This window comes from Melanaphis sacchari, unplaced genomic scaffold, assembly GCF_002803265.2.
Source record: "Melanaphis sacchari strain LSU unplaced genomic scaffold, SCAv2.0 Contig1_pilon_pilon, whole genome shotgun sequence".
In the NCBI taxonomy this organism is placed as follows: domain Eukaryota; kingdom Metazoa; phylum Arthropoda; class Insecta; order Hemiptera; family Aphididae; genus Melanaphis; species Melanaphis sacchari.
Window position 1 is genome coordinate 4,097,445 of NW_020270976.1, and position 12,003 is coordinate 4,109,447.

General features: G+C 28.6%; 1 protein-coding gene across 4 annotated transcripts in view; it reads left to right on the forward strand.

The window, feature by feature from the left end:
• Nucleotides 1-12,003, forward strand: part of LOC112593056 (transcription factor AP-2-epsilon) — a 172,918-nt gene that overhangs the window by 137,024 nt on the left and 23,891 nt on the right. For all 4 annotated transcript variants that reach the window (XM_025337290.1, XM_025337289.1, XM_025337288.1 and 1 more), the window contains one exon: nt 9,283-9,456. In XM_025337290.1, coding sequence (XP_025193075.1) covers nt 9,283-9,456 — 174 coding nt within the window. The remainder of the gene's footprint in view (nt 1-9,282; nt 9,457-12,003) is intronic.

The following is a 12,003-nucleotide window of genomic DNA, read 5'->3' on the forward strand; positions in this document are numbered from 1 at the left end:
CGAAAATAATGATTATTTTTATTTTTACGATTCTTTAAAATGATTGAATGGTTAATATTTAAATATTTTTAAATGAAATAGATACCATTTTCCGTTAAGTTAATAATAATACAATATTTCCTGCCACGATTTTTTTTTTCTAATTATATATTAAAATATAACAAATATCTACTATGTTTATTACTTATGTATTTTCTAGCGTAAACTATTATCTAAATTTGTTTTGATTAAGTACAAATTAAATTGATATAAGTATATTAGATATTTTAATACTTAAATAACGTTATAAGAAACTTTTTAATGCTTATCACGTGTATATTGTTTATAATTTATAGCACTGTAGTTCTTAATTCTGACCTGTACTGATTAGGTTAGGTTATGGGTTAAGTGTGACTAAATATATAATTTATAATTTATAAGTATAGTATAAAATCGCATTTATCATCGTACGATAATAATTATGTACATTTATGTATTTTTTTTTTTTTTTTTTTTTTTTTTTGAACATAACGATATACACGAACATTTTTATCGCCTTAAACATAATTAATTTGGCGTAAAAATCTAAAAATGCGTGTATTTACTAGTATTAAAACAAGTTTTATCTCGAAACTAAACATATTTACGTGTATCGAATTAGTAATATTATTATAACATATTTTATAAACGCGACGCTGTACAATGCTCACCGACTAACCACCATATTATAATTATAAATTATAATATCTCATTATATGAATTGCTTTTATAAAACAAATTTATCAATATTATATAAACCTAATAAAACTTTTTAAGTAAACAATCATTTTCTGTATGTAATATTATAATTGTCTATACTACTAGCTGATTTCAAGTAAATATTAATCATGATAGTGATGATACATTGTGTATATGGAGTAGACTTTGTACAAAGACGTAAAGTTATAGGAAAATTTCATTCGATAATAATAATTGTGTTAACATATTATATATACGACATTACGACCGATAGATTTAAATAATTGTGATTCATGTAAGAAAAATCTTAAGATTGAAGTATACTTTACCTTGCAAACCTAGATTTTTTATTATATCACTATTTCTTACTCTACAAATTATGAGAAGTATGAGGACACACCATGATGTGAATCAAAGAAATCAAACCAGTGACTACTACTGTAGTTATTGGTATACGTAAAATTTACTTAATAATATTTTTAAACATATATATTAGAAAATCACGGTCCCGAAAATGCCAAGCATGTTTAAATCATCTGCACAGTGTAGAGCAGTGCTGTATGACATAATTTAACATTTGTAAATCGTTTAGTTTTTTTATGTAAATTTACTCCCAATTTTTCCGTAGTATGGAAGTAATTCCCACGAGTATATTTAGGTTATCGGAATACTCAGAATTAAGTCCAACAAATATTTTTTATTTATTCAAGCTAAGTCTATCAGCCTATAAAGGTTTTACAAGAGACACCTTGTAGATGTTGGCTTAGTAGTCTTCTAAAAACGGTTTGTGCGTTTACATTACCGTGTGATTGATGAATTTATCCTATCGTTACGTATACCGTATAAGATTCAACGAATTAAAATCAAACATAAAAAATATTAACATAATATTCAATTTAAACACTAAAAAGTAGTCTGAACTTAATTCAATGTTATTCCATTTTTTACGCTATAATAAACTTTTGTCCAAAAATTCTCTAACAACGACCAATGAAACCGTTAAATAAGCTCTGCAGCTATACTACTATTGATACTTGTTTGGTAAATTTGCATAATAAATGCAAGTATATTAATATTTACAATAAATATAATATCACCAATATAAAAAAATTGCTTAACAATAATAAGTAGACTATTATTTTTGATTTTTTTATACATTATCAAAAAACACTTGGTGAACGTAGACAGATCCGCCGATGACGTGCTTGTGTAGTATACATTTTTATCATTATTATTACCTCCGCGACTGACTACCGTTTATAATATATTACATTATTATCACGGGCGCGCGTCGCGTCGATGAGGGCGGCGACGAGCGGTAGTCCGACGGCCGAGACTACGCGCTTATTAATACTATACCTGCACTGTTTTACTGACGGGATTTAATTAAAACAGGCGCGCGCTCAAGAATATACATATACGTATATATATATATATATACATTATATTTAAAAATCGGTGCGCGTGAAATCGTCCAAAGTATTTTTTGTTTTTACCTTTACTACAGAAAGAAAGAGAGAGAGACTATTGAGTGCATGTGTAGGTATAATTAATATATGGGTACGTACGCATTCAATCGTCCGGCTCCGTTAATGGGGCCCGAGGAAATCGATTCGACCACTCTCGTCGTGAAAAGTGGGCGTCACGTAAGACGTGCTCCTGCACTGGTGATGTTCAACGTTTTATTTTTTTAATTACCCGTAGTCTTTGGAATTTTCGTCTAGGAGCAAATATTTTGTTGCCAAAAGTCCATTCGTCTACCCGTAAAAACATTGTATACACTATATAATATTATAGTATATAATAAAATATTTGGTATGCCTATAACTATTCATATATTTTTTCTAGTTTTTGTTGGAGTTATAATTCATGGAGTATTTTAGAAACTTTAATATCTTCAAATTGGTACTTTGAGTTAAGTTAGGTTACAGTATATGAAAAATGAATAACAAAAATATAGAATTATGTTTTTATTTTAAAAAATATGTGAAAAATATTTTTGAAACTAAATTATAGTGATTGCTAAACATATTTGTATCAAATCTATAGATTTTAAATATGCACTTTCCTGACAAATACCTATATAAATGTATAAAGTTCCGAACCTCGTTCATGATATGTTATGTACATTATATAATATGTATATGTACAATATTTTATATGAACAGCACCCTTCGAGTGAATTATATATATTATAACTAGGGTAGCAACGGTGGCGAATTTTTACGTCCAGAATTCCAACGTACGTGGAATTCCAAGCGTTTTAATTATGTCGGCACGAGTCAGAAAAACGACAAGGGTATAAAGACGATTATTATTAGTATAGCGCCGCTATCGTAACGCACGTATGTACATGAATAATATTATCGTTATTATTATTATTAATATTATAAATAATCGGGATGTAATTATATAACAATATATGAGAATGGACGAAACTGAGATTTTGGAATGTCGACAAATTCAAATTTTTATGAGATATTTTATTAAAATTTCCGTCTTGGGTAAAGGCCGAAAAACGCGCTATTGTAAAATATATTTTGTTATCGTATTAATTATATTTTGTTAATAATATATTATAAGCTACTATGTATATTGTATAATATGTAGTATATATACGCAAAAACGCCAAACTGTCTTGTTCTTGGTAAAGCGCGTACCATTATCTTCGAAGTCATCGGAAAACTTTTATATATATATCACGAATCACGATGTACTATGATATATGTATATTGTATACATTATTCTACAGACATTCTTGAGCTTTTAAAACTTTATCCGATAATATTTAATAACGGCGACGATTGTAACGAGGGTGGTTGTGGCTGTATGTAAGATTATTATTTTACATTGCATAAAAACGACCGTTCGACGATGGAGGTATATAAATAAAGAATGCTCAAAAACATCGAGAAATGCAAAGTTATAGTTGAGTCCAGGGGGGGGGGGGTTGAGACTTTAGTCCTTCAGAGGCTAACAACATACCACGCACATGTCTATTATTATTATTGTTTTCTTTTAAGAAATGTGTAGTATAATCTATTGAATAATGATTTATTTATGTAGGAGATAATTTAATTAATTAATTTAAAAGAATTATATAAAAATAATAATATCTGTGACTTTCTGTAAATTTTTGTCATTGTTGAAATAGAAAATAAGAAAATAATATTACATTACCTACAAATTTCAAAGTTAATTATAAATGTTTTTTATTTCGCGTTTCGGTATAGACTTAATATACCTATAACTAGGAAACACATTTTTAGTTAGTAAAAATATTTAAATATATATATATTTTTTTTTTACTAAATAAATACTAATTCATAATATTGAAATATTTAAATTAAAAATTAAGTAGTAAATAAATATGATAAATATAACTCATAATTTAATAACACAAATAAAATATTTTTATTCTGAGTCATTCAAATAGTCTTCGTGAAGGAAACAAAAACAACATATATTTTAAGTTTTCAAATTTAAAATAATGGCTATTCGATCTTAGCATTGCTTATAATAAATAAAAACTAAATAACTTCTCTACTTCAACGGAAATTAATGTTGCATTTCTTATACACGTTAATTCTTTCAGATTGTATTCGATTTCTAAATTATTTTTTGGTATTTTGTTTAATAATATATCTCTTATAAACATTACAGTGTTTAATCCAGGATTTTTCCAATGTTTTTCATAATTTTTAATTAGTTAGAACTTCAATACATCCAGGAATACATTTAAATTACTCTGTGGTATTATCAACTATTTCTAGATTCTCGGTTACCACAAAAAAAAAGAATTTTCTTAAACGCTATGCGGAAATTTCTTTTCTACTTACTTGGCAAACTTTTCAAACTTGACATAAAAACTAAACTACTCCTTTATAAAACTATCGATGCCTTTCTAGACATACGACATCCAAGTATGCAGTGCAACCAAAAATTCAATTATATATATAGAATTCAAATCTTTCAATCCATAAATTTTTGCATAATTACAAATGCATCATTCTATGTTTCAAATCATACTTTTCATTCCGACTTAAAAATTAACACAGTAAATGAAACTACAAAAATACTATATATACGATTCCATTCACGACTTACTAACCACCTAAATTCTCTAATTTCAGCGCTAAATTCTAACACCATTTTCGATAATCACGATGGTATCGTGATTTAAACTACGATTAAAAATTTAAAAAAATAAATTAAACAAAGTTCTGTATAAAGACTATAAATTCTCAACATTGGGTGACTTTTTTTCACGCGTTTCATATTAAAAACGTTTGTGGTTTCATTCATTTAAACCCAAATAGATCTATCTCTAATAATTTTTTTGTATTTCTGAAATAGTTTCTTCGTAATCCCTACGGTTATCAAGTTTTTGAAGTATGCTTTTTTCAGAAATTGTATAACCAGTATGTTTTTTCAAAAAATCTATAAATATAGAATTTTTCAATTTAAAAATAAAACAGCACGACATGAACATGATATGATCAAAAAGCAGACCCGTGTATAATTTATTTCTATTGAATTGATACAGAAATATATACCTAAATAAGATATCGAATCATTATCATTTTGTACTAGTGTCAAAAGGTGTACAAACCTTATCTTAGATGTCCTAATCTTACCTAGGTGTCGTATAACATAAAATACTAAAATAAACATGAACATTCTTCTACAATTATACTTAATACTTATATTTTATTTTAGAAAATATTTAATTATTCTACAATATTTAAAATAAAATTAGCATCAACTTATTCAAAATATATTAAAATGCGCACATCTGTGGAGAGCTTTTTGATATAAAGACTAAAAACATTTATTTAAGTTAAAATCCATTACTTACGGCTGTAATGCAATTAAAACTAAAATGTAATACTTTCAATTTAATAATATTAATATTATGACTTTTTTGTTTTTGAATATATATATAAATAGTAACGTTGAGAAAATCTTGATACATTTACGTCTTAAATGTTTTATTGATTATTATAATATAAAACATGTAAATACTAAATGTTTGGTACTAGAATGAAGAAATCCATGCCAATGTGATACCTAAATCCTACTTCGGGAATATTTATTAATGTATACGTATTGCATATTAATATTCGGATTATAGTGAAACTATTTTCAAACGTAATTTTAAACTGTTTATATAATATTAATCGAATGTCGTTTTGTAAATAAACCCTCTCTGCGTAACTTTTGCCGATAATAATACAGCTTATATAGAGCCAAAGCAGTTTTCTCGTAATTTAATATATTTATATATATCTATGTATATAAAATCGGTCGTGTCACGATAATCGTAAAATTACTCGTGTTATCCGACTTGACACATTTTTTATCGCTCAATAAATACTGCATTCGATTTCATTCTCTCTCTCACTCTCTTTTGATTTTTATCTATACATCATAATATTACATTTCTTTACGGGTGCATATGCAGATGATTAACGGCTATATAAACGCGTGCATATACTCGTATGTATTATATATACCTAGAATATTTTATTATTTTATGCCCTGTTCTACTTTTGTAGTTATAAAAACTGGTTGAGAAAAATTCACATATTACACCGCCATCGTACCATACGATTTTTTTGTCGTTGCACATAATAAAATATAATAATACATGCATAAAAAAAAAATTGTGAATTTTTCTCAAGAGTCGTAAACGTAATATACTATTGAGCAAGGGAAGTAAATAGAAAAAAATCTGATCTCATTATATATTACATTATAAGTACTCGTTTCGAGTACTGAACCGTTATAATAAACGTTATACAGTAGTACGCTGTATGTATTGATCGTCTCAACTGAATAATAATATTAAAAACAATGTTGACTTGAGCGGACACACATACACACATACTCACAAATACAAGATATAGACGAGTCTTTTGTATATCTATATGGCGAGGAGAAAAAGTAAATATAAATCAATATCGCCAAAAAAAAAAAACTTTCTCGGCCGACCGACCGAGATCGATGAGGTTGCTGCCGCGTTCAGAGTGCAACAGTTTCCGACGGGTGCCCTTCCGTCACGTACACGGAATGTAGTCGTATAATATTATTTTATGTATAGGTGTAGTACTGCCGCCGCTGCAACCGATCGGACGTCGTTTAAGTATAATAATAATATAATACCTATAAGTCGACCGATTTGGGCTTGGTATAAAATAAACGAGACCGGATCTGCGCAGCCCGCACTAATAACAATAATTATTATCATCGATGATACGCATTCGATGACGACGACGCACATACAAAACAGTGTGCGGACTTTTTTTTTCGACTACACATATTTTATGCGCGAGGTGACTTTGCCAAGTATATATATCTAGGTTACGCAGACATATCGAGTGCGTATTCCTTAACGAGAGAGTATGTATAGATACATATATAATATATACACACGCGGACACGCGGTGTACGTTTATCGAAAACCTCTCCCATATCTGGTTACGAGACCCGTAATTATAACCGACCAAAAAATCAAAATAAATAAATAAAAAAAAAAACCACTCATTTCGGTGTCTAAAGCTAGTATTATAACGTATTATATTATTATATACCATGTGACGATTAATCAAATTCGAACGATCGTTGGCAATAATGTCTTTTGTCTCTTTCTCTCTTTCTCTACATCAGTAAAATCGTCAATCTTAACGTGCTTTACGACCGCATAAACGCAATAAATAATAATTATTATTTTATTTTCCTCGTCGTGTTTGGTATCATACTGCTGCGTTTTTATATGTTATATGTGCGTATCTCTGCTGTTTGTGATGTAAATAACAGTATAATATTATAATATGTAAAAAGAGAAAATCTTATATTTGTGATATGATTTTTGCTATTCGATTTTATTATTATCAATATTAGGTATTACTTAATTTATTGAACGATAATAAACCGTCTGATTTACGTTGATATAAATTGTACTCGAATGTCACTGCTATCATATTTTTACTCTCACGAACTCATAAAGTGATATAATAACGGATGCAGCCGCGCGTAATATCGTAATAAACACTCGTCTAGATTGAAAATAACTCAAGAAACTCGCATGCACCGCGGTCAATAGTATGCGTTCGGGTAGTTATTTATACGTCATAATACACGCATATTTCAATAAATTGTTCACGTTAGTCATATAGGCTGACGATGACGATAATGTGACCACACACAAACACACACATACATCACGCCCTCATATAATAGCGACGTCTACGGTAATATAAATACTGAAACTGTTTTTTCTTTATAATGTGAGTAAGAGAAACGTTAACGGAATCATCAAAAGTGTTAATAAACTGATAGTATTGGGAATCATTTAAACATCCCAAAAATGCTTGGTTTAAATAAACTAATTCTGGATTTTTAAATGTACGATTTTTCATTCATTGCATAAATATATATTTATATAGCCATATATAAGTACTATACCTACGTTCTACGTATATATTAAGTAATATAATATATTTAATATTTTTATATGAAAGTGTACAATTTCTCATAGGAATTGAAAGTTAACATATTAAAACATTTTTTTTTAAATAGGTACCAAGTATTAAAGTTACCTTATATAGTATCATTATCATGGTAGCAGGTCACATCCCCATCACTATTTTCCCGTCGGACATTTCCCCCGTCAGATATATTTCCGTTCAATTCATTTTCACCCTGTAGATTTTATACAACAAGTAATATTGTCATGTTGTAGATTAGCCATATAGTTATACATAAGGAAAGCGACAATGCTATAATATCACTTTTCAATCTCTGTGTGTTAGTGGTGTGACGACCCGTTGCCGCAGTACGTTAGTTTTATCGGTAATAATTAAGATAAAAGCAACTAAGAAGATATAAATGGCAGATTGGTAGGTATCTACCTAAATAGTTATATACACAATAATCAGTCTTTTGACAACCATTGCGCGTTGTTCTTATAATATGATATTTGCCATCTGATCACCTATAATTTGATTGTGTACGTATTGCGTATTATAATAGTTAATTTATAATTTTTATTTTCATTTTTCATTGTTGTTAAACAAATTTATACAATATTCGTTACGGTTTTAGAGTACGTTATAAGTTCTAAAAGAAAATATTTGTTAGTGTTTGTAGGATATTTATTTAAAAAATATTATCATATATGTATTATATAAACACAATGTATGATACCTATATTATATATATTATTTACAACACACTAAATTATAAAATAAACATCTCAAGTTCAAGAAAATCAAAATTTTCTACTAGACAGTTAATGGTTAGGTAAATCGGCTTATATCATGTAATATAAAGACTTTTGAATTAAATATTAAAATGTTTTATTTTATGTAGATTAAAAATACTTTATTTTTTCGGCAAACGTAAACCTGTCGGTATTTATATTGTAACATGAAAATAATATTATATACTGATATACTGTGTGTCATGTAATATCAGAAGGCTATTACAATTTCAATAAACGACACAATATTTAATACCATGTGTAATAATGTAGTAACGTGATTTTTGTTTATTGTTCCGTAGGGCAACATGCACCCGTCTTTCCCGTATGAAAGCGGTCGTTCCCGGGGAGGCGAGTACGGTTCTGGCGTCGGCGGAGTTCGAGGCCGCGGTGACGTACTCGTTCAATCGCACCCAGGACTGGAAGACTCGCTGGTTCTACATAATGCCCTGTCTAGCGTGGTGGAAGAAGCTCAGGTGAGTCATCGCGTTCCAATCGATTGATTTTTATTTTTATCGTGATTTATCATTATCACCAACATAGTGGTACCGTTATAATTATAATATAAAGCGTACCTGCAATGTATTATTCTGATATTACAAACGAGGGCTGCTGTAGCACTGCGCCGCGGGTGTCCGAAGACACGCCTTTTATCGACCGGGAGAGGGTTGAACCGGTCGTCGTTAGCTGATTACCGGTTGCTTTTAATGAGTATATAACGCATTATAGCTGGAAAGTCCTGTCGGCAGAGGGTGAAAATATTTTGCTCGTTGTTTTTTTGATATATGCGAATCGTGTAAGAAACTGCAGTTAGTTGCTATGCTTACAACCTCACCTATACATAATAATAATTACAGTATAAATTATTAGGATATACAACGCGCATGTATACATACGCAAGCTGTGATAACCCATACATGACGTACAAAGTATATAAATATAACAGTCGAGTCTTGATAACCCTAAGATGAAGTTGGATAAAAAGTCACTTAACAAAATTAAGTAATATAATGGACATTTTTAAAGTTTTTATAAAATATGTGCACATAAATTAAGCCAAATATATGCAGTAATAAAACTGCATTGTAGAATTGTAAGAAAATCAAAAAAATACGGGATATATAAATAATATAAATATATATATATATACATATATAGTATTATCACTAGAAAAGATACTTGATTATTAAAATTTTAACGTTTTAGCTGTTAATTAATTAAATCTTAATTTTTCTACAGTTTTAAATATAAAAGTTTCTTTTAGCAGATTCAACAAATTTTTTAGTAGTTTAATGATAAATGATAACATTGTTCAAGATAATAATATTTTAAGTTGGAACTCTTTCATAATTTTTGGAGTCATTAAAATTTGATGCATTAATAACCGTAATTTCGCCATCAGCTAAAATTTCGTTGATTACAACATTATACAATCGATTGTAGCAAACGCTTAAAATATAGTTGATCAATATTAAGTTTAACAGTTGCATGTTAGTTTTGCAATCAAGTCCACTATCATTGTTTTTTTAAACATTCCCCATCAAACTGATATATATCCAGATATAATATAGATACTTTGACTTGACTATTTATCACAATTTAATATCCAAGTTAACGATACTATAATAATACGTTGAGTATAAAATTCGAACATATGTAGTAAAGTTTTTCGAATTAATATCTATACAATAATAAACCTATAACGCGTGTACCATGTACACATGGTACATACGTTATAGACAATACCATGCCCAGCAAATGATTGATGATATTATTCGGAACACGCGCGCTGGTCCGACGATGATCCAAAGATTTTTAATTATACAAACAAAAAACACCGCCGACGATCATTGCAGCAGTACCACGCATGAAGGAATTTTCACTGCAAATGATACTGCCGTTACAGTAGATTGTGTATTGTACAATCTCAAAGACCGATATATACATATATTATTTGATTAGGGAACAGGGTTTAGATAATAGCTATATTTATTTGAAAAAAAAAGCTAATAATATTTATAAAACATTTGCGACATTTAGTTATTCAGAGAAAGAGGTTTAAACCATTTAACCAATTTTTCTATTATATTTAAATGTAAACCTTTTATCATTTGAATAATTCCAAGGAACGAATAACGTTGTTACTGCATTATTATATTTTATTCTTATACAGCGTGATAGCATTGAGATAAATTTCCGCACTTTTATAATTCTATAACGGATACTTTGATTTGTATTTATAATAATAAATAATAATATAATTATTATAATTAAATGCGAATTCTATAATATTATACGATGGAGAAGACTGTATTTATAGTTATATATACCTAGTGTTTTTACTATAAAATAAGTTTTTCTCTAATTAATATACCTTATGAAAAAATATGCTTTCAGATATTTATTAAAATATTTTATGTTAGTTTTATTATAGTCCATGATAATTTTTGATTTCGCGATTATTGAAAATATAAGATAGAGTAGATAGACCCAACGTTAGCGTTCATGTATATTATAAACATTTTAAAAGCCCAATTATAATCATGTCCGACAAGTATTCAAATAGTTAATTAGATATCTATATTTCGTTTTAAATTTTTAGTCTAAAATAGTATGGACAAATACCACAGACATTCAGTGTATACACAAGTATACTATAGGCAATTACTGCGAATAGTACTTATACAATATATTATACAGTCGAAATTAATAATTAATGCCGCCGTCGTCATCGTTTGATCACAATTATTCACAAGTAGAAAAGTGGTAGTAGCTGTAGTATAGCTGCAATTGTAGCTCTTTTCAGGATTTAAATGAATATGTATATGTATACGATATCAATTATTATTATTGGCATATAGACCGGCAACAGCTATAAGTACACGCAAGTACCTCTATGTATACTTTCTGATAGGTTTTACTGATCCAGACACTCCTCCTGCAGGAGAACCGCTGTTGTTATAAGCGCATTATTTTAATACATACTGCTCAACTGCCCCGTGTATATTTTATATATATAATAT